Source organism: Perognathus longimembris, chromosome 6, assembly GCF_023159225.1.
Source record: "Perognathus longimembris pacificus isolate PPM17 chromosome 6, ASM2315922v1, whole genome shotgun sequence".
Taxonomy (NCBI): domain Eukaryota; kingdom Metazoa; phylum Chordata; class Mammalia; order Rodentia; family Heteromyidae; genus Perognathus; species Perognathus longimembris.
Genome location: NC_063166.1, coordinates 21,411,655 through 21,437,653, shown reverse-complemented (window position 1 = coordinate 21,437,653; position 25,999 = coordinate 21,411,655). Strand labels below are relative to the sequence as shown.

At 38.4% G+C, this 25,999-nt stretch overlaps 1 protein-coding gene and 1 pseudogene across 3 annotated transcripts in view; both read left to right on the top strand.

The window, feature by feature from the left end:
• Cdkal1 (CDK5 regulatory subunit associated protein 1 like 1) overlaps window positions 1-25,999 on the top strand; it is a 533,240-nt gene that overhangs the window by 201,663 nt on the left and 305,578 nt on the right. For 2 of the 3 annotated variants that reach the window (XM_048348394.1, XM_048348393.1), the window contains exon 9: window positions 20,845-20,948. In XM_048348394.1, the coding sequence (XP_048204351.1) occupies window positions 20,845-20,948 (104 nt within the window). Of the gene's footprint in view, window positions 1-4,946; window positions 5,073-20,844; window positions 20,949-25,999 lie in introns of all 3 variants that reach the window. The other variant, XM_048348392.1, reaches the window with a different exon arrangement.
• Window positions 3,948-4,445, top strand: LOC125352396 (annotated as a pseudogene).

Genomic DNA, 25,999 nt, shown 5'->3' with positions numbered 1-25,999 from the left:
TTTCAACTTGTTCTGTGGTTGTGCCAGGCACCTTGAATGGAGTCTGGCATAGAGTAGGCTGGGATGATACCTGCTGCCCGAATGGCTTCTTACTGATGAGGAGGGAATGAGAGGCTGGATTGGGTATATTTTAAAGGTAAAACTGACAGGATTTTCTCCTGTGTGTTCTCATTTGCTGCTGCAAGTTATTCTGTTAAATTGAAGTTAATGAACTTTAACACAATACCTACATATAGTACACTTCATAAAACATGGATATATTTATGTCATTGTAAGGCCAATGTGCAGAAGAGGCTTACATTTGACTCTTTTAGGTGCAAGTGAATTAGTGGAAGACAATTTAGACCAGAGGTCAGTTTGGCCATAAGGTCAGTTTGGCCTACAGCCAAACAGTATATAATTAAATTTAATTGGAACATGCATTTGGTTGTTTATGTATTGTCTATGGCTGTTTTTGCTGAAAAGTAACAGAATGTGGTTCTAACAGTCACCTTATGGCCCTTAAAACCTGGTGGGTTACTCTCCAGCACTTCATAGGAAAAGTGTGCCAGCCCCTGACATTCGACTGAGTTGACTGTGTGATGTATTTTACACTAATCCTCATAAAGCCATCTGATAAGTTGTTTTAATGAAATGATATCCTTAAGAATAAATTCTTGAGCAGCAGTAACATATTTAGTTATGAATTAATTGTGTCTATTGAGGTGGTTTATAAGGTATCAAAAAGCAGAATTCAACAGGAAGTTCTACACATGACTAATGAGATTGAGATATCATATATTTAGGTCAGTCCACCACTTCAAGATCCTCCTAAGCCATGAAACAAGTCTTAGCCCTGGAGACATTTCTCAGATTCCAGTTCCAGAATCTGGCTGGCAACACTAGGCCCCATTTTCTCTGATCCCCTGGATTCAAACAAGTTTCTTTTGTTAAGCCAAGGTCTTTAGCACAGGCCAGGCTCTACCTCTTGAGTGCTGGGATTTTAGGTTTGTAACCTGCATGACCAACTTATGTTTAAAACTTTTATCGATCTCTAATAAATTTACACTTCTTAGCCTAACATTAAATTTCCTCTGTACTCTGACTTTTATCAGCTTAAGTATTTGCACAAAAAGATTAGAATAAGCAGTTTATAAGTATACTATATCATGGTCAATGTTACTCCTTCCATTATTCTCCTCCATTTTTCTCTCTCCTATCCCTGCCCTCAAGTAGTGTAGTTCAGCCTTTTAATAATGTATATTGAATATGTTGACTGCTTTTGCTCACCCTCCCTCCGTTCATATCTTGTCCCATTACCCTCCCCTCTCAAACAAGTTTCTGCTTTTTTATATGCATAGTCACCTTCTCATTTGTACATCCCTGTCCCTCATAGACAACACCATGACAGTTTCATGTTGTGTCCATCTGAACAGTGCCATTCCTTTACATACCACTGGTGTCTACTTGTGACATACTGCCCTCTCATTCATGGTTTGTCTAAAATGTGGTCTTTAAGGAAGGCATCTCTGATTCTAGTTATGCCTATCTCCATCTTTGATTTGGCTTTTCCTGTTTTCCTTGTCACATTTCTTACGTATAGTTACTCATGCATTTGGAGTCACCCCATTAAATCCTTGAGATATTTTTCTGTCTTTAATTCTTTCCTTTAGCTTCCAGGGGGCTTCTCTTCCTTCTTCCTTTTTCCTTTCCATTCTCCTCTCATGCATGCTTTTTCTTTTTTATTGTAATAGTTGAATCACTTCTGTGGTCCTTGTACGTACTATATGTGTTCCATAGATTGGTGTCAAATGTATACTTTAAATGACAAAATAGTTTTGAACTTGCTTTACCTAGAGTTTTAAAACTGAGTTCTTAGAAACTTTAAGTTCTTAGAGAGGGCTACCATGAGAAGCTAACAGATAAAGCTGTAGATTCGCTCTTCTGAGTGCAGCAGACTGGTGCTAGCTTGGGAAGGATTATCACTGGTCTAAGAAGAGCTCTGCATATGGAAGTAGAAGTTATTGTTCAGGGATGTTTACAGGGCTTCATGTTTGATCTGTTGTTTCCTTGGAAGGAAATACTGTGTTCCACCTGTGCTTTTGGAAGTATGGCTGGATTTCTCCTGGCAATGTTTATGACATAGAAGCATAGCCAGCTCATAGTGACAAGCACTGACTACTGTAAATACTTTATAAACTATTGCTGATGGTACAGATGTAATTAGTGAATCTTAAATAGTTCCCATTTATTGACATTAACCCTGGTAGATTATTAGTTGTAACTCAATAAAATATTGCCAGATTCCAACTTTGGGAAGGCTACATACATAGACACACCCCCTCATTTCCCTCTCCTATTTTTTTTTTTTTTTTTGGCCAGTCCTGGGTCTTGGACTCAGGGCCTGAGCACTGTCCCTGGCTTCTTTTGCTCAAGGCTAGTACTCTGCCACTTGAACCACAACACCACTTCTGGCCGTTTTCTGAATATGTGGTGCTGGGGAATTGAACCCAGGGCTTCATGTACACGAGGCAAGCACTCTTGCCACTAGGCCATATTCCAAGCCCTCTCTCCTATTTTTTATGACATTTCTTTGTTGGATTTATTTCTTCTCCATCATACATATTTACATATGTATCTTCAAAATTACCTTTAAGTTGATTTACAAAGGAGTTTCAATTCAACATGGACGTATGTGAGTTCAGTGCATCTTGATGAATTTCATCCCTGTATCTTCTATCTCTCATAACCCTACCCATCCTCTCATCAGCTTATTTCTTTATCAGACCATTTTGGAAGATAACTACTTTACATTTGTGGGATATTACAGATAACATATGGCTTCAGCCTATAGAAAGGTTCTTGATATATGTAATTATTTTGTATTCTCCTTGAACCCAATGCAGTTGTGAACAGCTGCATCACCCTCAGCCTGTCAGCTGTTTTTCTACTTTATCATAGGACCTAGGTTTCTTCCAGTGTCCTGGAGGCCAAAGGAGAGAATGGGTGACCTCGTTGAGTTCAAGTTAACTAACAGGAGGAGGAAAACCCTCAATGACTTAAGTCGCTGGGACAAAAAGCTTAGGTGGTTGCTCTAATTTGTCTTCTGAGTTATAACATGTCTTAGTTTTCCTTTTGAGCTCCTCTTGTGAAACTCGCTATTTTCAGGTGTTTTGCAATTTCTTCAAAGTTATAAGTGGAATTGTGTATTTCAAAGGTCAGATTTCTAAGTCATCACTCATCATGTGCCTCTCTCCCATTTTTATTTTTAAACGGCACATGAGGGTCTGACTTGCACATGCTATTTCTTGCTTTCAGGCTGCTGCCAGACTCAATGTCTTGTTTTTAACAGATAAACGTCTGGTGGTTTTGTTTTGCTGTGAGACACATGTGAGTCATACTTATCATGAACTCTGTCCTTCCTCCAAACCTCTGATTATTCTGAACAATTTACCTATATACATCAACAACTTGGAACTAATGAGTTGCAATTTTCAGAGGTATATTTGTTTATGAAAGTCCTGATTAGCCGCTGTACTTTTCATTCCCTTAAAACGCTGATATTTTTATGTCTTTGTTCTGTCAGTCCTGTTGGCTATATTTTTGTGTTAGTTTATTAGTTGCAAGATTAGAAAAAAGATTAAGAGTTAGTTTTTTGTATTTGTTTAAATAGGTTCTCACTTTGTTGCCCAGATTGGCTTTAAACTTGGAAATCATCCAGGCTCAGTCTGCCAATCAGCAGGGATTATAGGTGTGGGCTACACACCTGTTTTGTTTTTTTTTATTTTTTAGTAAAAATGTTTTGAAAGTATTCCTTAATCTCTATGAGTCTCTCACTGGTGATGGACAGTACCAAAAGTCTAGATTGTATTAGTATGTTTAATCCTGTGAATTATATTCTTCTAGTGCTGTAGCTTATAGTTAAAAAACAAACATGAATGACAGAATACCAGCAGCCACTGCGGCCCATGGCGGTGGTAACAGGCAATGCAGGCTTCAGGAAGCCAAAAAAGAAGAAAACACGGATCAAGGCATCTGTAAGGAATGGAGAGGAGTCCTCAGAGAAGCCTGGCACCCCTCTTAGCGCCAAGGCCCAGACAGACCGGCTGGCCCTGGAATTAGCCTGGTGCGTGGAGCAGCTGGAGTTGGGCCTCAAGATGCAGAGATCAACCCCCAAACAGAAGGAGCAAGCTATTGGGGCCATTCGAACACTGCGCAGTGAAAAAGCCCCTTGCCGTGCAAGAGGCAGCTGATGTTTCTTGTTTGGGGACTACATGGCTAAAATGGAGGCTGAGTGGCAGGAGGCCCTTCGGGCACTCAGGACTGCCACTCTTTCAGCTCAAGTACAGTCTGTTGGTGAGGCTACCAGAAAGAAGAGTGGAAGGGTCTACAGGCCTTGACTAGCAGGGAAAGCCAAGTTCACTCTGGATTCCCCTGGTGAAGAATTTAAGTTCATTTTCTTTTAGACTGTCCCCACACTCTGGAACAGTTCTCTCCCAGGTGGAGTTCAGTTTTAAGTGCAGGACCTTTCCAGAAATTCTCTGTCTGTATATATGGGCTTGGATTATCTGTGACTCGCCTTTGGATCTGAGTTTTCTATGAAAGTATAAGATTGTCTGGTGAACATAAAACCCCATTTGTAGGCCTTTTGATAAAATGTCTTGTTAGGAAAGAGAGATTCATTTGGAACATCTTTCATAAACAGAGTGTTTAATGTAAAAAAAAACATGAATGACAGTTATCAAATACTACTATCTATGATCAGAAAGATAACTGAATTCTTATTAAAGAGCTGGCTAAGCATGATCAAAATCATATTTGTTTTCTCAGAGTGTTATGATAGGAAAGTGGTACATGTAAAGTTCTAGAACATGGATAAAGGAGCCAGACTGTCTGGATTCAATGACTTAAGCAGTTACATGATGTTTGTGGTAGTTGCCAAATTATTGTATGTCTCCATGCCTCAGTTCCATCTCTGTAAAACAGAAGAAAACAATGCTCCCAGGCTCATGTGGTGGTTTAAGGATTAACTTGTTATATATGAAGTGCTCCGAGTCCACCCCTCCCCCACCTCCCTACCTTGTCAGTGCCCTGTAAGTCTTCTATCATGGCTTATCTGTGTGATCTGTCAGATGATCTGTCTGATTGTCTAGTGTTACAGATTTTTTTTTAAAGCAGCAAATCTTCATTTGTGAGATATTACAGGGATGTACTAGAATTTAACACTTTCTAGGTTAGACATTTCCAGTAAAAGCCATTTTTCTGTAACTCCTAAAAAACAAACAGCTACAAGTGGTTCGTATCTGTAACAGTAGCTACCCAGGGCGCCAAGATGTGGTTCAAAGAAAGTCAACTTGGATACAAAAGTCCATTAAATTCCATCTCCCAAATTCCCTATAAAAGCTGGACGGGAGGCATGGCTCAAGTAGTAGAGTACCAGCTAAGTAAACTGAGTTCAAACCCCATTACTGATAGAAAAGAAAAAAGCAAAAAACCTCAGAGGTGAATAGTTGAAGCTGAACATTTATGGTCAGAGCTCTTGCAAAGTAGTGTTTTAAACATTAAAAAAAAAAAAAAGCTATCCAGCAATTGCATGGAAGACTAAAGGTGGTTCTGTCTTTTTCCCCTCCTCCTCCACCTACTTTTCTTTTCCTCTTTCATTTCCATTTCCATATCTTACATGCTGTACTGAAGCTTCTTAAGTCCTGCTGATGTCACATTACTGTTTCAAATAGTCTTTTTATTGGGAGTGCTTCCTTGAACATTCACTTAGGGTATCAAAAGAAGTTTTGTTTGTGGTTGGAAAAAATGTCTTTAACTTGCCAACAGAACTTAAAATTGCATAAGAAAATGGGTGTTGATGCTGAGAAATGGTGTGTAGGCAGCAGATCGCTTGTCCCGTTTGAAAACAGTGATGAAATACAAACAACAAATGTGGAATTGCTGTTGAGCTGTCTCACTGTGGGAAAGACAACCTCAGACTAGGAAAAACAATTTCTGCTGTTTTCATAAACTTTTATTATATTTAGGCACCAGGAATCATGAGAGGGCATATACAAAACTAAGTCTGTAAAAATTAGTTTGGTTCCTGTGTTACCATATTTGGGTGGAAATTGAACAGGTGTTTAGAATCTGAGGTTCTTTAATTATCTTTAGTTGATGATCAGTGAGTTCCTGGTAAGATTTCATTTTACTTTGGAAACTTTTGTGATATGATGTCATTATCTAGTTTTTTGGACTTTTTTTGTCTTCTTGTTTATCTTGAGAGGACAGTGCTGGGGGTTTGAACTCAGGGCCTTATGCTTGCTACCCAAGTGCACTGACACTTGAGCCATGCCCCTCCATCAGGGCTCCTTTGCTTTAGTTATTTTGCATAGAGGATCTTAGGTTTGCACCAGAGGCTGATCTTGTTCTGTGAATCACCCACCTATACCTCCCACAAAGCTGGGATCATATACAACCACACCCAGTTTATTTGTTGAGATGAGATATTGGTAACATTTTGCCCAGGCTGTCTTCAAACAGCTTGTCCTCTTGATTTTTACCTCTCCAGTAGTTAGATTTACAGGTATGAACTGCTGCCCCAGCTGTTGCTTTTATGGTAAAATATACCTTACACAGAATTGACCTTTTCTTATTTTCGGTTCTGAGGATAGAGCCCATGGCCTTGCATTTCGGGCAAGCTCTTTTCCATATGAGCCATACTCCCAGCCGTTTTGTTTTGGAAAGAGGGTCTTGCTACTTTTTGCCTAAACTGGCCTTGAATTTGTAATCTTCCTGTCTCTGTCTCCTAAATAACTGAGATTATAGGCATGTACCCATCTCACCCTGCAAAACTTTTAAAATGTGCAGCTCAAGTACTGTTCACTACATTCTTACTGTTCTGCACTCATCACCATCATCCATTTCCAGAACCCTGCAGCTCTCCATCCTGGAACTCTGGACTCAATATACATTAATTCTCACTCCTCTTTCCTCTGGGCCTCTGGCTCCTACCATTCTGCTTTCTGCCTCTGAACTGCACTGAAGTAACCCTAGTTTCCTTACGGCAGAATCTCGCCATTTTTCATTTTGAGACTCATCCAGATTGTACCACACATCAGATTTCATTAAAAATTATTTTGGTGGAGCTAAAGACATACAATGGAATAAACATAGCCTCTTCAACTACTGGTGCTGGGAGAACTGGGCAGCCATATGCAGAAAACTCAAAGTAGACCCAAGCCTATCACCGTGCACCAAGATCAACTCAAAATGGATCAAGGACCTCAACATCAGACCTGAATCCTTGAAACTACTGAAGGACAGAGTAGGAAAGACACTAGAACTTATAGGCACAGGAAGGAACTTCCTGAATAGAGTCCCAGGGGCACAACAAATAGGGGAAAGACTCAACAAATGGGACTACTACAAATTAAAAAGTTTCTGCACAGCTAAGGTCATAGCCACCAAAATAGAAAGACAGCCAATGATATGGGAAAGGATATTTACCAGCACAGCAACAGACAAAGGCCTGATATCGGTCATCTACAGAGAACTCAAAAAACTAAGCCCCCCCAAGCCCAATAAACCTATTAGGAAATGGGCAAAAGAGCTAAAGAGAGACTTCACAAGAGAAGATATAAAAATGGCAAAGAAATACATGAGGAAATGCTCACCATCCCTGCTAGTAAAGGAAATGCAAATAAAAACAACCTTGAGATACCACTTCACCCCAGTTAGAATGGCCTATACTCTGAACTCAGGAAACAACAAATGCTGGAGGGGCTGTGGGGAGAGGAACCCTTCTCCATTGTTGGTGGGAGTGCAAATTAGTACAACCACTTTGGAGAACACTATGGAGGTTTCTCAAAAAGCTCAATATAGACCTACCCTATGACCCAGCCATACCACTCCTAGGCATTTATCCTAAACAGCAAAACCCAAGATATCAAAAAGACATTTGTACGTCCATGCTTATCGTGGCATAATTCACAATAGCCAAAATATGGAAACAACCCAGATGCCCCTCCACAGACGAATGGATCCAAAAAATATGGTACTTATACACAATGGAATACTACATAGCGATTAGGAATGGTGAAATATTGTTATTTGCAGGGAAATGGTCAGAACTCGAACAAATAATGTTGAGTGAGACAAGCCTAGAACACAGAAAACAAAGGGGCATGATCTCCCTGATATATGACTGTTAACAAAGGGAGACGGAGAGACAGTAGAGACCAAGTCTGTGAACACTGTATATGTGCTTGATACATTGTATATTGCATATGTGTCTACCTGACCTAGACAAGGGATGGAAAAACAGGTTGTAAGATATCACAAGAAATGTACACACTGCCCTACTATGTAACTGCACCCTCTTTGCACAACACCTTGTAAAAAAATTTATGTTCAATTAATTAAAACAAATTATTTTGGTGATACTGGGGATTGAATTTGGGACCTTGCACTTGCTAGGCAGGTGTGCTACCACTGGAGCCATGCATGCCTCCAGTCCCTTTCTGCCTTGGCTATTGTTGAAGTAGGGTATCACTTTAGGATCAGGCCAGCCTGATCCTCTTCTCTTTCCTATGTTGCTGGGTGACAGTACATATCACTACACCCAGACACTGTGCTTCCTGAGTAGCTGGGATAACAGGTACACACCACCATGACCTAGCATTGTGGGAAATGGAGTCTTGTGAACTTTTATGTCCAGTCTGGCTTCGTACTGTGATCCCCCCATTCTCTGCCTCCTAAATAGCAAGGATTATAGGCTGAGCACCTGTGCCCAGCTCAATTTTATTTTTTCAGGCTAACTGCCCTTCCACTGAATGTATGTATGTATGTATGTATGTATGTATGTATGTATGTATATATGTATGTGTATGTGTATGCATGCATTTATCAGATCTAGTTGCATACTTATTAGATCAGCATTTGAGTGACTTCTATTGTGAATAATGTTTTCTGTGAACATTATTGTATATTTAAGTTTCTATAGTGTGTGTGTGTATAGATACTTTTCTCAAGAGATTTTTGTTTATATTTCATCAAGCTTCAAAGTGACTTATTATTGCCCAGTATATAGTTATTAATGGAATCATCTTGATTACGGCATGCTTAATACAATGAACATTGCAGGTGGTATAGTTACATTAGTCTTATGAGCTTATTCCCTTCCTCACCCAACTTCCTTGGGCATATGTAATGTCAGGCATTATCTGCTTTTATCCTGTGGTTGACATCAAAATAGGTAATCCTTGAATTAGGTAGAATCTTCTGTGCAGGAATTATGATGAACAGTATTGTTTTTGTTGTGTTCTCCAAAGGCTACAAATGGGGAAACAAAAAGTAGAATCAGATGTTTTGTCAGAGGTGCTGTTCTGAGAGTATTAAATTAGATTGACACTGATAATTTTCAGTTTTCAGACTTGTGCAAGATATATTTCTCTGTACTTTTAGGTACCTTGATGAACCATTTTCAGTGCGAATGTGCTAATGAAGTAATATATTTCACAGTAGGTTTATTGTTTCCTTTGCAGTGGATTATTATTTCTCAGTGACATTATCATAGCTGAACTTGCTTTGAACCTAAACTTTGAAATAATGATGACCAACAATAAATAAACTGAGAATAGAGGTATGACTTTCTTTTACTTCATCAAACAAACAAGTGTAACCTAATTACAGGACAATGTACAACAGCACCTTTTGTCCTCTGACATTTTGCAAGGGTTAGCCAGAGCCAGGATAATCTGAGATAGTATTCGTAGTTCTAGCACAAAAATCTGAGCTAGTGTGCAACTTTTTTTTAATAGTTACTTATTTATTGTCAAAGTGATATACAGAGGGGTTGCAGTTTCATATGTAAGACAGTGAGTACATTTCTTGTACAGTTTGTTACCTCCTCCCTCATTCCTCCCCTTCCCTCCCCCAGTACTCAACTTTCTATACACTGCTCTTGTTTACAAAGACAGAGAATTTGTAGTTGTTTCACACGGGCTTTGTTTTTAGTGAGTTTAACAATCATATTTATGGGCCATATTTGTATTAGACTTAAAAATCCTTTCCCTCCACCTTTCCCTCTCTACCTTTCTCTTCTTCACTCCCTGTCCCCTGTCCCTCTCCCACTCCTGTTCTCCACTAAGAGTCACCATTGTTGGTGGGTATGGGCTACACTTCAGTGTCTTCTTTGGCTAGGAAGCAAGTTTAGTACGAAAGTGTAAAGATAAGTTTCTGTCAACCTGTAGTTTAATGATTACTTAACTGATCCCCACAGTTTAATTTTGTATTTATAAAACTACAAGAATTTTGTCTTTAGTGTCTGACTCGAATTCTTGTTGTGAATCTTTAGTCATACTAAAACTCAAAATTTCAGAAATCTAGACAATTACTTATACTTTCCTCACTGAAGGTAGGTTCTGTCTGTTCATCTTATAAATCTATATGACCTAATGCAAGCAATTCTCAGTTGACGCCTGGAAAAATTACAAATGTAAAGAAAACCATTGAAGTTTATTGGGTCTTTGACACTCCCAATGGATTTTTAGTAATCTGATTGTTATTTAGTCTTTGTCTGAGCTTCAGATGGTCCTGAGTACAAGCTTGTCATCATTTCTAGAAGGGCTCTCTTTTAAGAGTACAGCCAAATTCTCCCTGCATCCTCAACACATTTCATTGATAGGATTTTTGTCCCATGCGCATGTCTGAACTCATTCCAGTTTTCCCGAGAATGACATGTGCCAGTTGGCCTTTCTGAGCTCCTAAATGGAGCATTTTGGGGAAAGGAAAAGGGGTTTTCCTTTGATTAGTCTCTCTGCACTCTAGAGCTGCTGCTAGTATTCCTCCTTCCCTGCTTCTTTCCCTGCCTTCCTGTCTCCCTCTGCCTCTTTCTTGCTCCCTTCTTTCCTCCCCTGTGCTGGGGTTTGAATTCAGCCCTTTACTTCCTAGATAGGTGTTCTGCTGCTGAGCTACTCCTTTCTAACAGTGATTGCTTTTCAGACAGGGTCTCTCTCTGTCCAGTCATAAGCCTGGACTTTGATCCATTGATTTTAGGTTTCTTGTCCTAGCTAGGACAACAGGCATGGTTTGAAAAAGGGTCTTGTGAACTTTTCTGTCCAGGCTGATCTCAGACCTCTCAATCTTTTCATTCTCAGCTTCCTGAGTAGGCCAGATTACAGGTATGAACAACTGGCATAGGATGTTTCTGTTGAGCTTCCCAAAGACTGCACTAAAGAAGGAGTAGCTTCTTGAACAAAATCCCTGTTTTTTAAGAAAGAAAGTAGGGGAAAGTCCTGGGTAATAATTTAATAAGGCGAACTAGTTGTACTTCACCCTTTTGCTGCTAAACATGGTAACACTGTTCCTCTGGACCCATTCTGAACTAAACCTTGCCTCATAGGACACAATGTCACCATTCCCAGAACTAGCGCACGACATGCAGAGTCTCATGTCCTTCCAGTATTTAGATCTTGTATATTACATACTGTTCTCTCTTAGATCTGATGCTATGCATCACAACTTGTACCTGTGCTAAAGAATACCTCAAGTATGTATGTTCATGATGCTAAAGCAAGAGCAGGAAGATTGCAATAAAAATTCCCCACTTTAAGAGAAGGATAATAGAAAAAACAAGATACCAAACACACTGGTGAAGGTTTCATAACTCAGTAGGCCTGATGAGGGCTCCCTGTTCAGGCAGGAAGTTGTTTACATAATTCTGAAGATATTTGATAGCAACTTATCTCTAGACTATCTCCATTTTCCTTGTCTTTTCATCTTTCCCATTAGAGAGTTCTTTTGGTGGGGGGGGGGGGGGCGGCGCAGAGGAGCATGGGGCTAGAACCCAGGGATTGTGTAAGTCTCCTACTGAGCAATGTCCTAGCCATTTGAGTTCTTAAATGGACATAGATCCTCTGAGATGCATTTTCTCCTTTTCCATTGTAATATTTCTGAAAACAGAATGCTTCTTTATGAAGGAGTGAATCCTACACTTAATAGTAGTTTTTAATGTGTCCCCTTCACTCTCCCAATAAAGAAAGAGAACAGTTACAGTAAGGATCCTTACAGTTAATGATTGGCAATAAGACCTAATGGGGGAGAAGGCACTAAACCACTACCCACCTGAGCTCGTGGGGGAGAAGTTTTCTGATTCTCACAGACATGGTGTCACTCAGCCGGGGGACTGCCCATCAAGTTACTCTGTGCCACCTCACTTTATCTCTCTGGAAAATGGGATTTTTGATTGCTCTAGTTTGTTTATGTAGTGTGATTTCAAAAGGTAGAAGTAGGTATTCAAATTCTACTTAACTCATTATAATGTTAACTAGAATGAATCCCCTCAAATATGGAGAAATTGTTGACTTAAGATGGTATATAATTGTGTGAGTGCTAGGCTTCTTTTCTATTTTAGTTTGAGTGCCTCAGCTCTCTTATGCAATAATTACACCATTTTTCCACGTAGACTATTTAAGTCATTTTCCCACACAGGTTAGAAATTTATCTGAATTTAGCTTCTAATTTCAACACCCTTGAGATAGAAGATTTCCCCCATTTTCTCAGGATGTTTTGATCAAGATTAGAACAATCTCTTTTAGCCCAGGCGCCAAAATAGTCTACCTGTTACATGCTATAGAATGAACTCCAACCAGTGTTTCCTGTGAGATTTCACCTTGGCACCCTCCAGAGCTGCAGAGGAAGCCCAAACAATAACTCTCCTCACTGCTCTTTATTTTCAACTGTATTTTGACATCCATTATTCAGGTTTTTTGGTTGGTATATTTAAGCATATGACTTAGTTGGATGTTCAGGTTAGCCTTTATGTGTATTTTACTAGAGAACACTTCCTCTATATGGACTGCTAGCATATTTGGAAGTAAATCTTAAGTTTTGCTTAGTCTCATGGCAGCTGAGTGTTAACTATTAATTCACAGGACATAAATGTTATTTCTAATATTGTCAAATAATCACACAGGACAAAACCAAACCATAAAGCAAACTCCTAAGACATCAAGAACAGTTAGGGTTAGAGGTAGAAATATATATATATATATATATATATATATATATATATATATATATGCTTTTATTTAGAATATTCATATATACAGGCATTTACTTGTTTGTTTATATAGGCATATGTAAATGTAGATGGTATATAAATATGTTAGCTATCAACTTATCTTATTTGCTTATTTGCTTAGAGATGGGGTATTTCTATTTATTGCCCTGATAGGCACCAATCTGCTTTCCTTGTAGTTGCTGGGACTCAAGGCATGTGCCATCACACCTGACTTTCTCTCCTTTTCTTCTATGTGTATGTGAGTGTGAGTGTGTATGTATGTGTGTGTGTGTGTTTGTGTTGTGTGGCTTTTCTTAGTGCAAGGTATAGAACCCAAGGCCTTGTGTATTTTAAGTACCAACTTGGCTAGTGAACTATATCTAGCCTTGAGTTACATTATTTTTCAAAGGCCATCTATGACTGATTTTTAAACTTCACACAGTACAGGTGTTCTGGCTTATGATGGTGTAACTTAGGCAGGTCTTTTAACTTTATGATAGTGTGAAAAGTGACACTTATTCCATTTGGCGGTAACCATACTTTGACTTGTGTTCCTTTCCCTGCTAGCAATTGTCTGATCCTAATAGAGTTACAGCTCCCACCAGCCTCACAACACAGAGAGGCCAGCCCATGCTCTGCAGTGCACTGTTGTTGAGCTCCAAATTGCCGGGCTTCAGTCTACTCCTCCCCATCCACGTGGGGAGGGGTCCTGGGCTTATCTATCTCTTCTGTCTGGGATCCATACTCACTCTCTCACGTACCCCCCCAGCCGGTAGGGATCAGACCCGGCAGCGGGTCCCGGGTGCCTCGGTTTGCGTGTGGTCGCGAGAACCCCTTGCCTGCCAGCCCAAGGAAGATAGGGGCGAGTGGGGTCTTGGAGATGTCTCTGGGACGATTCTATTCTTATTCAAATGAGGAGGCATAGATATACCCCAAAGGCGGGCACAAGAGAGGGAGAACAGATTGGCCACGAGAGCTGTCCGTCAAGTGATGTCAAGGGACTTCCCTTGTGGACGGAGACCCAGCCCCCCAAGGATTGGGTTTCTGGGGTATCCCCGCCATTGCACACCTGCTCGCCCCAGGAGCAGGGGCTTCTCTTCCTGTTAAAGGCGGAAGAAGAGGGGAGGAGACAGGCCAAGGCCAGCTGTGGCCTCTTTAAGGCACAGCTGACCCCAACACTCTGTGCTGCCAGTCTTGGCTGTATCTGTGTGTCCATTAGGTGGCTTGGGCAACGAGGAGAGGCACCTGCTAGGTACATGCTCTACCATGTGAGTGATAGCCCTATCCTTGCTCAGTGTATTACCACCTGAGCCAGGTTTCCTTTGGTTTTTGCTTTGGTTATGTTTGAAATTGAATCTCACCTTTATGTTAGCCAACTTTCACAACAATCTTTTCATTTATGCTCCCACTTAGCTGAGATGACAAGTTTGGGCTATTTATTGGGCTTAACTAATTTTTTCTTTTTAAGTTGGTTGGGAGGGAATGACATGCACATTTTGCCTGAGCTATCCTCAAACCACCATTCTCCCACTTCCTTATCCAGTGCAGCTAGGATTACAGGCATGAGCCATCATGCTTTGCTTAAGCACATTCTTGATTTAAATAATTTTTTTAATTTGCAATGATTTAGTAGACTTAACCCCAGCACATATTAAGAAGCATCCATATTGGATGAGAATATGCCTTACATGACAGCAATATAATTTTGAAAGATGCATTGGTTCATTTGTATATGATTTATTCACTACCTGTGTAAATGAAATCTCCTGCAGTTGTAGGAGATATGTAACTGCTACCAGAGTCCTTATTTCTTTTTCAGCTTGAACATCCCTAAGTTAATTCTTGCCTGTAGCAGAGCTATTTTGTATGAGATTGCCAACGAAATGTCTGACTTCATTAGCAGTTACTAGTTGCTAACGACAGTCTCTGATGCTGTCCTTGAAAGGACTGGACAGTATCTTATCTTAGTTTTTTGACTATCATCATTATATAAAATGAAAAATAACAGTGATAGTGGAACAGAAGAAAATCTATAGGAAAGTATGTCATTTCTGGTTGACAGAATTCTGTAATTTCTCACATGCTGTTTTAGTAAATACATTCAGAAACCAGTTGATGTTATGAGGTGGGATTTTATTTCCTAGGGAGTAAACTAGTAGCTACACATAGAACACATTAAAACCCCAACTAGAATTACCATTGCTACTTAAGAGTAATGTGTCTTCTACATTTTCATCAATTGGCATTGTAGGTGGTTGAGGGTAATATTTAAGCAAAGCTATTTCCATGCATTTTTTCCCTTTACACCTTAAGTTCTGAAGATATTCCTAGAAATATAAGGAAAACACAATGAAATGTTAAAGAACCCTGTGCAGTAATAGCTTCTATAGACCATGATGAGTTTTTGCTGGTCTTGGTGAAATAAGATATGTTAAGTAAAAATAGTGATTTTTGTAAAGCTATACATGTGAGCTCTCATTATGACAGTGCTGCTTTGTTGTTAGACTATTTTTCTATAAAATATTAATTATAGTACAAGGTAGTTTAACTGAAACATTCCTCAGCCAACTATAAGGTTGATATCCTGTTAGATGTCCAATTTTATGAGTGCAATTTAAACACATCGCTTTGTGATGTCTGGAGTTCTGGAAATTGCTACTGGAAACTGTAAAGATAGCTAATATTTGAAAACAGTTGATCTTGGATGGACACTGAGATCCTTTAATTCCTGTTGTTAAGCAATCTTTTTGGCATGCTGTATAGATTCCAGTAGATGTTTTTATCCTGTGCAGGGTTCATGATCTTATACTTCTAATGTCTGAGCTTCAGTTTCCTATTCATCTTTTTCTGATCTCTAAGACAGAGTGTTGATATGTAAAATTAATCCTTCTGTGTTAATCCTGACTTCCTTTTCCCTGCCTTTCCTGTCTTACAACTACTTTTCTGCTTAGCATACCTACCTCCCTAGCTGTGTAGCTGGTTATTGGCTTTGAAAACTTATCTGGCCCATTATGAACTCTGTAAGAAATAGCTTTGTATCTTTATTAGTAGTCTCATAGCTATAATATACTATATTAAATGCTATGGCAAATAATAAAATGAGCAAAATATGTATATACTACTCAAGCAAATTATAGTTTACTAGGATTATTAAATGATTATAATCATTCTTACAAAAAATGACTGTGTTGTTAGAGAGGTACAGAGTACATTTGGTACTGAGGAAATTTCAGTTAAACTCAAGTTGGAGACATGAACTTACACTTTATCACTACCCAAAGTCCCCTAATAGTTGGGAATTGGATTGGGCTGGGGTTGTGGCTTAGAGGCAGCTTATTTGCTTATTATGTGTGAGACCCTGAATTTGGTCCCTGACATCACCAACTAAATAAATACAATAAAATAAAATGATGAGTTGCTCTTTTTGTGTGTGTGGGTGGGGCGGAGAGGAGTGGGAAAGGGTTTCACTTTGTAGCCCAAGCTGGCCTAGAACTTGAGATTCTCAGCTTCCCAAGAACTGGAATCAGGCTTTGACTCTGTAAAAATTTTGAACAAGTCTGTATCTTTCTGAGCCTTTGAAAGTTAAGAAAAGCAAAATTGTTTTTTTTCCCTTTGCAGTACTAAGTGGTTGAACTCAGGATCTCATGCTGGCTAGGTAGGCTTTCTACCACTTGAACCACTCTGCCAGCCATGTAAATATGAATTTTTATATTAAGACTATTAGGGATGATATGCTGACAATTGGTGAAAAATGCACACCTTAGTGTCTAGCAAGTCTTTCACAATCACCTTTTTTTTTTTTTTTCTACTACCTACTTTCCCATGTAAAGCTGTTTTAAAGTTTGTGAGGAATTTTACAGGGATGGAGAGTTATGATTTCAGGTAAAGGGAAAGAGAAATACAGATTAGGACTTGAAATTTATTGACATACCTTTTAAACCAAAGTTTGCAGCTAATAAATACTGAATAAGAGAAAGTATAGAGTCACATGTTTGATAAATTTAGTACAAACATTTTAGTGCAGAAAGAAAGGAACTTCAGAAAGGGCACAGCTGAAGACAGAATCCAATATTGGAGTAAAGAGAGAAAGAAGACTTGAGTCACTAACCGCCGGGGTTTGGAACTACAGCCTCCTAGTTTTTCTAGTCTGCCATTTTCTTTGTTTGTTCTAGGTTTTAATCTTGGCAAACAGGTATTTTATTATCACTTGAGATCTAATCAGATTCTGCTGATGTGAGTTTTTTTTTACTGTATTTGTTTGAAAGTTAATGCTTTTCCTGGGGGGTGGGAAACCCTTTCAGGTCATGATGAGAACTCACAATAGGCTGTATTTTAACAATCAAGCCTGGCACAGCCTGGTTGTGTGAACTTTTTGTTTCTTAGGTTTCCTTTGCTTGAGAATCCTTCAGTACAGAAGAAAATGGCCAGATCACTGTGGTTTTTCTAAGGGTTAGCTGTCCATTATGGGCTATTATTTTATGACTTGGAAACATTGAGGTTTTATACTCTGTCATTTGATTAAAAATAAATAAGAATTAAATTATATAAGAGGAATAGAATATGTTTTTGAAGTATTAATACTTGAATCAAAATGTAGGGTGTTTTTGCATATTCAAATTTATCCCTGACCTGAAGTATAGAGAGAAACAAGCCTAAGTTACATTTGCCTTTTTTTCTTTTCATGAGGGAAAAAAATAAGATACCAGTGTGGGTGACTTTTTAAGACTGTAACTCTGGTTCTTAAATTATTCCAGAACTTGTGGTAGGTAGTTTTTCAAAGACTTAATATATTTTTTTAAAAACCTCTAAATATACTAAAACTTTTAGTTTTCATTTGCTTTATGTGGTCAAGTGTTATATCAATATTATTATGTGTTCAAACCCTTTGGAATAGTATAATTTGTGAAAATTTGTTGTTATTTCATTTGCTTCATTTATATAATTTAAGAATATCCAACCACAGATACTTTATAAGGCTTTAGGAGAGTTAAACAGCTAAATTAAATGCTGGATCTCTTCACTTTAGAAGCTATTAGCTCTATTTTGATGTAGGGCTATTTCACAAAGCTGAGTAGTTATGGCAGGCTAACTTTGTCCTTCCTTCACCATAAGTCAAGCCTCTTTAGGATTTGCATCTTCCTTGAAGTTCAACGGCCATCTCATTTTGGTTTTGGCTTTCAACAGTCAGCTTTCAAAGGTCTTTTGTTTAACGACAGGGGAACTGGCTCAGAGTTTTTACTCTTGGACAATTATTTAATTGTTTACAGATACTTGAAACTCTCTACCCAAGGCTTGTATTATGAATTCCTTTTTTTTTTTTCCATTTCTTTATTTTCAGAGTGATGTACAGAGGGGTTATAGTTTCATACATCGGGCAATGCATACATTTCTTATCCAATTTATTGCCTCCTCCCTGTTTTTTGGACTGATATATTGGAATGATTGGTTAATTTAGTGCTTAGTGATATGTGAAAATTGTTTCTAAAGCACCAAAAAGCTCATTTTTTTCCTGCTTTGGCCCTGCATGGTTTCTTGCTATACTTATATAACAAATTGTTCCTCTTTAAAAGTAAAATATGGTTCGCTTAATTCTTGAGTTGGTACTCTTGGTTGCATGCTTAAGAAATATGAATTTAAGAGAGTCTCTTCAATATAAGGTATTAAATACATTGATAGTATCCAACATTATTTTCAGCTGCAATAAGAATTAGGCCATCTTATACAATAAAGAGTTTATACACATCACATCAAAAGCTATAATTCACTTGAGGAATAATTTGGTGAGGAATATTTTTAATTCTTAATACAATATCTATATTTGTTAGTTACTTTAATATAAATGTTTTAGAAAGTCACCTTAGGGTTTCTTATCTTGTTTTGTTGGTCATGGGGCTTGAACTCAAGTCCTGGGCATTGTTCCTGAGCTATGTTTTTGCTAAAGGCTAAGGTTTTGCCAATTTCAGCCACACCAGTTTTCAGCCACTTCCAGTTTTTTGGTGGTTAATTGGAGATAAGAGTCTCATGGACTTTTCTGCCCAGGCTGGCTTTGAACCTTGATCCTCAGATCTCAACGTCCTAAGTAGCTAGGATTATAGGAATGAGCCACCAGCACCTGGCTTAAGTCAACTTGTTTTATTTCAAGTTTTTAGTATATTTTCACAAGTGATTCTTTTTCCCCTAAGGATTACAGTTCCACCTTTATTATTAAATGAGACAGTAGGAAAATGTGATTTAGTCTCTACAGCTGGCTTTTCGGCCAAGTTATTAGCATCACATCTGTTCTACCACATGGGGTACACCTGGAACAAGATATGCACAAATTTTCCCTTAAAGAATTGTTTAAAAAGTCCCATTAAACAAATAGTGGCCAAGCACTTACTAGATATAGACAGTATTCTCACTTCTTTCCATTTATTCAGTTATTTAGATTATAAATGTTTAAAACGTGTTTCCTTTTCTTTCTTCCATGGGCATACCCTGTTGCTTCTCTGACTGGTATCCCTTAACACAGTTGCTTTTAAGAAACAATCTAAATAGGAAATATTAGTTGTTTCTATCAAAACTTCCCACTTAATTTATGGCACTGTCCACTGTTAATGGGACAAACAAGAGAAAGAGATCAAGAGGCTCGGAGGAAGTAGAAATAGGTTGTAGGGATGGCAGATTGCCTGTAAGTGTGTTCATTTTGCTGAGTAAATGCCAAGCACAGGGGGAATCCCAGGTCCTTGGAGACACTGGAAGAAAAGTCTCCTGCACGTGGTTCTGAGAACTTCAGCTGTAGAATTTAGAAGAACGTGACAGGTCAGAACAGGTGATACAGATGAAAAACAAACTGGATGATATTAACAAGGATGAAAGTGACAACTTTGGGCCAGTGAATAGACAAGAGGATTGACTTTACAGTTTCCAATACTGAAGAAGAGAAACACATCTTTTAAAGAAATAGTGTCACATATAGGAGGCTAAGTACTGGCCATATATCTGAGTATATGCTTTATTACACTGTATCTTGTGTTGGATACTGGTTATATCTCAGTGTTGTTGAGCCATATATTTTTCTTCTCCATAGTATTGTTTCTAATGTTATTTCCTTTATTTTGTAACAAGAAATTTATTTAAATTACGTTTTAGAATTATGAGACAATCACAATTTTAGTGCAGAAAGGATCGTGTTTTTATACCATGTCTAAAAACAACTGGGGAATAAATTAAGTTTTTAAAGGTGATGTTGTCATTTTATTTCTTTTCTTTGACTGATAAAATTCCAGAGAATACTCATTGATTGCATTCTACTATTTTTTAAAGGAATGAAAGATGTCTGAACAATTCTGGGGGTTTTCTGTTTCAGTGGCAATGTGTGTTGCCTACTCAAATATGAGTTAAAAGTTGTATGTCTCATCATTTCTAATGAAATGGTATGTGTGAGCAGTACTAAAATTCTTTACCTATTTGATGGTCCAAGAAATACAGGTGGCTTACAAAAAAAAAAACCCCACATGTTTTTGAATTTCTTTTGATTAGTCATTGCTAGTATTTATAAAATTTGTTCCTCATGGATATATATATGTATTTTAAGATAGTATGTGATTTTTAGAACCATGTTTGAATACTTTAAACTGAAAAAGATTGTGAATTTCTGAGCCTCATGGAAACTAAGCATGTGACATGCAGATAATTGTTTTTGTATCTCATACAAACAAAGCAAATGTTATTAAATTAGTGTTTATTTATTTATTTACAGTATTTATTTTGCCCACCTCCATTTTAGCAACACATTATCTTTAAAGTTCTTAGTCTTATTACTACTCTCATTTGAACAGGTGTCTCAATGCTTGTACCTACTGCAAAACTAAACACGCCAGAGGAAATTTGGCCAGTTATCCAATTGATGAACTAATAGATAGAGCCAGACAATCTTTTCAAGGTAAGAGTCCTTGTTTCTGGAATTGTGTGGAATTTTAGTCTTCTAAGTAACAGTACACTTTGCTTCTTTAGCTTGCTGAAGTTTACAACATATGGATTAATTAATAAACATCAGCTTTAAAATCTAACATTACATTTGCATTTATTATTTTTTGTTACCACTGTAAGCTTATAGAATGCCCAGGCCCAGACATAACATCTGCCCTTGGCAATGTGACGCCGCCCTTGGCTGTTAATACCTGAGGGGCAGGTGGAGCACCTCCCACCTTAGTTGCTTGAAGGTATGAAGAACTCTGAGAGAAAGTTCCAGCACCAATTCCTTTACTCCTCTCCGGAAACTTGGCCTCACTGCTCCTGCTGGCAATAAACTCTTTTGCTTTAAGTGACTTTGTCTATGGTCTGTGGTTTTCTGGGATATTTTCCTTTCAACCACCTTTCTTATAATTTTAAAACAAGTCCATATTTCAGACTTTATTTCCTATCTGAAAAAGCAAGATAATAATGAGACTGATGATGATGATAAAAAGAAATGAATTTAATCTGTTAGGATTTTTTTTGTGGACAAATACCTAGTTTTCTCCTTTTTACTGCTGTTTTTTTTTTTTTTTTTTTTGCTCAATCAGGAATCAGCTTAATAGGGGACTCCAGGAGTCCTTGGAAGAGAATAGCCAGTAAAGAAGGCCTTTCTCCCTTCTCCACAGGAGTGTAGGACCAGAAATTCGGTGTGCATGGAAAGTCCTCCTTAGAATGCTTGGTATAGGGTGGCCAGCCACTAGTGAATCATTACTTGCTGGGAAATGTGATTGTCTAGGTATCTCTCAGCTTGTAATAAGACTTATCTTTAAAATGAGTCACACTTATGTTGACACATAACTGCTTAAGCCATGAACTTCCTCTTTTGTCTTTGTTTATAATACAGATATATAATAGTGGTGTGTTTTTACACCCAACATGAGATAATCTATTGTCTCCTAATCTTGTGGGTTAATAATTATTGGCAATGTACTTTGCCTTTTAGTTGGGGTGCTGCTCACACCCTGTATCTTATTTAGAAAGTACAAATTCTAGGGGCTGGGGATATGGCCTAGTGACAAGAGCCGCTTGCCTTGTGTACATGAAGCCCTCAGTTCGATTCCCCAGCTCCACATATACAGAAAATGGCCAGAAGTGGCGCTGTGGCTCAAGTGGCAGAGTGCTAGCTTTGAGCAAAAAAAAGAAGCCAGGGACAGTGCTCAGGCCCTGAGTCCAAGGCCCAGGACTAGCCAAAAAAAAAAAAAAAAAAATCTAAACACATTGCTTTAGGCTGTCTAAAGCTTTTACCAACATGAATTTGGGATGCTTCTTTCTTCTTTCTCCTTCTTCCTTCCTTCTTCCTCCCTCCTTCTTCCTTCTTCCCCCTCCCTGCTCCTCCTCCCCCCCTCCCCTGCCCCCCTCCCCTCCCCCTCCCCCCCTCCCCTCCCCTCCCCTCCCCCTCCCCCCTCCCCCTCCCCTCCCCTCCCCTCCCCTCCCCCTCCCCTCCCCCTCCCCCTCCCCTCCTCCTCCCCTCCCCTCCCCCTCCCCTCCTCCTCCCCTCCCCTCCCCCCTCCCCTCCCCTCCCCCTCCCCTCCCCCTCCCCCCTCCCCCCCCCCCCTCCTCCTTTTGGCCAATCTTGGGGCTTGAACTCAGGGCTTCTTCTTGCTCAAGGCTAGCACTCTACCACTTGAGCCGCAGCGCCACTTCTGGCCTTTTCTGTTTTATGTGGTGCTAAGGAAACAAAATCAGGGCTTCATGAATGCTAGGCAAGCACTCTACCACCAAGGCACATTCCTAGCCCCTGGGATGCTTCTTTTAATAGAGAGGCAAGCAAATCTTGGTTGATTTGACACCTCTCAACATTTTTACTTTCTTATATTCTAGAGCCCTTTTGCATTTACATTCAGCTCTATTGGAAGAAAAACAAAGGAAACATATTGACTCTTGCTTAGTGTTACTGTTTTAGAGCCAGCCAGGTTATTGTCCAATCTGAGGAAAAAGCTGTTCATTGTATTTTCTGCAACATGATTACTGTGACGATTTTTTCAGAAGGGCAAAAGTTCAGTAGATATCTAATCTATATATTTGATAACGTTGTTGGCTTTTTAATTGGTGTTTATTTTTCACTTATCTTTCAGATAACAAGGATCTAAAACATATGTGATCTATCTTCTAAACACTACAAATTAAATGGCATACAAATGAGTACTTTTTCAACATTATGCATTTCTAAGTGCAATTGCATTCATTTTTTAAAACCTTCAGCTTTATTTTACTTGAAAAATTATTTGAAAAATGTACAACTGTTTAATTACCGTGTAGGAAGTACAAGTGTTTACCTCCATTCCTCATATCTTTCTTCCCCTGTAACTTATGCTGACATTTGATGATTGCTTCATGACTTTACAGACACAATTAAGTATTAGGTATGATTTGAGAAAAAAAGATGAACATCATTTATAAGCTGATTAGAGAATTTTCCTAATCATATCCAGCCTAGCAGTCTGACTTGTCTTTGGAAATAGCTTCTGACATGGTACATCTGTAGGATTTTAGCAATAGTTATTTAAGGTAAGTGATTCAAAGAACAAACCAGAACTTAGCAGGACTTAGTGGCTATTTACAGATGAGATGCTAGAAGGTCACAGTCATTATCAGTAGTTGTTTTCACTCCTTACCAGAAAATGTTTGTAATGTACGGATTTTTGTTGTGGTCTTGTTATCTTGACACAGAATGTTAGTTTTTGGACTCAATGGTGCATGTAATTGATAGGCAGTTCTGTTATTGACGGATTGAGGTCAATACTTACTGGGTAAGGTGTTGTGTGCAGGAAAATAGTAAGTTGTCCAGTATTTGTTACTTTTGGCTGTAGGCAGAGTTAGGATTTGATATACTGCTCTGGTAATTAATTGGCCACAGGATCTGGACAAGGTATCTGATGTACCCAAGCCTTAGTTTCCCAACACGAGCATTTGGTGCTATTTGTTGTAAGACTTTGAGGTATCATATGTGAATAAATTTGTTGTGTCAATAGTATGAACAAGACATGTTTTTTAAATTAAAGGAATTGAAAATGAATTCAGGAGGAAAAGTCTGAGTCAGGTGAGAATCCTGGAACAAGCATAACAGAGATATTAAATGGTAGGGTTTTCTTTTACTTGTGAAATGCTATAGGGAAACTTTCTGAAATAAAACCAAAAATAATATTTTAAAGAAATTTTAGTTGATCTGAATATAAAGAACATATATAGTTATTGTCCTAGCTTTTTAAAATATCTTCTCTGCCAGCTTAGTTCTCTCTCTCTGTCTCTGTCTCTGTCTCTCTCTCTCTCTCTCTCTTTCTCTGTAGGTGTTGTTTGTTTGTTGATTTTTTGTTTTGTTTTATTCCTTCTTTTTCCTCCCTGGAGCTTGAACTCAGTACCTGGATGCTGGCTCTGAGCTTTTGTCTTCAAGGTTAGCACTCTACCACTTGAACTGTGGCTTCACTTCTGGCTTTTTGGTGGTTAGTTGGAGATAAGAATCTCACAGATGTTCATGCTTGGGCCTGCTTTGAACTCAAATCCTCAGATTTCAGCCTCCTGAGTAGCAAGGATCACCAGTGTGAATCACCAGCACCCAGCTCAACCTAGTTCTTTAGAACTAGGTTTCTAGTGACTGGTTTTGCCTTCTCAGTGTTTTCAGTTTTGGATGTAGATGTGTATCTGAGTATAAGATTTACCAGGTAACTTCTATCTTGTCTTCACAGACTGTTAGGAAACTTCTCTCCTGCCTTCCCTCTGATGATTCAGGTGATTGAAGAAAATCCCTGGATTAACAGTGTTCTGGGGGCTGAGGTTGCTGACTTTGACATGGTTGCATTTTAGATATCTAGAAAAACATGCTTAGCAGTGACCAGGACTTTCTTGGGGCCAGAATGAATTTATAAGCCAGTGTTTTCTAGGATATTTGTATTGATTTTTTTCTCTAGCAGCTAATCAATCAGCTTCAGTTGTATAAATGATAGAGCAAACCTTTTTAAGTGTGCCCGGGGAGTGGTGTGGAAACAACACCTTTCACTGCTGTCTCTGAAATCAAAACGTAGAGATGATGGATGAGCTGTTTTCATAGCTATCGTGTGCTTTTCTAGATCTCATTTGTGTGTTGCTACTTTTTCTCTCCCTCATAAATCTGAAAAGCACCCACAAGCTAAGTGGCACAAACCAGTTATGGAAAGGAAAAGTAAATTAAGATAAACTATTCAGAACTGGGAGAAAATTTCTAGGTGCCTAAATGATTTTAGTAGTAATGTTAGGATTAAAAAGCAAATTCTGCTATGTCTCAAGACTGCAAAGAACACTCCCTGTAATATATAAAATTAACTATAAAATGCATTTGGAAAACATTGCTTCCTAGAGAGAGAGGGAAGTAAATAAGCAATATTTTCCCTGTTGTTGTTGTTGTTGTTATGTAAACCTCAAATTCTTTAATTGTGTAATTCACATCAAGCCCGACTTGACTGATCCTTAGTGAGTACTGTACAACTGTTTTGATCCAGGACCAAAAAAGGGCCAATAAGTTCATCTTATTAATTCATATGACAGTGGAATTAAATGTCTTTTTAATTCCTTTATCTTTTCGCTTATACTGTGTTCAAATAATATAGAAAAATCAATTTTCTCTTTAGAATGAATGATACTAATTTACATGTTTGTTATACATTGTCAACTTCCAAAAGAGATTTTAGGCAATTTAAATGGTTGTATGTAATAGGCTGTGAAAATAAAAGTTGTATAGATTTATTTTTTGACTTGAAAGAGGGAAAATAATTTTGTTAACTGGTGAATCTTGGCACCCTATAAGAATAGGGCAATGGAGTGATCTGACATGAATATGTAAAAGCAAATATATAGTTTTTACCATGAAAAATACACATGTTTCTAGACTTCAAACAATAACAGGCTCAGTTATTTTTGTATCATCCATGGTATCACAGCACATTTAGTATTTAATGTGTATGCATGTGTAGGAAATAAAAATATGCAGCGTAAACTGGCACTGCA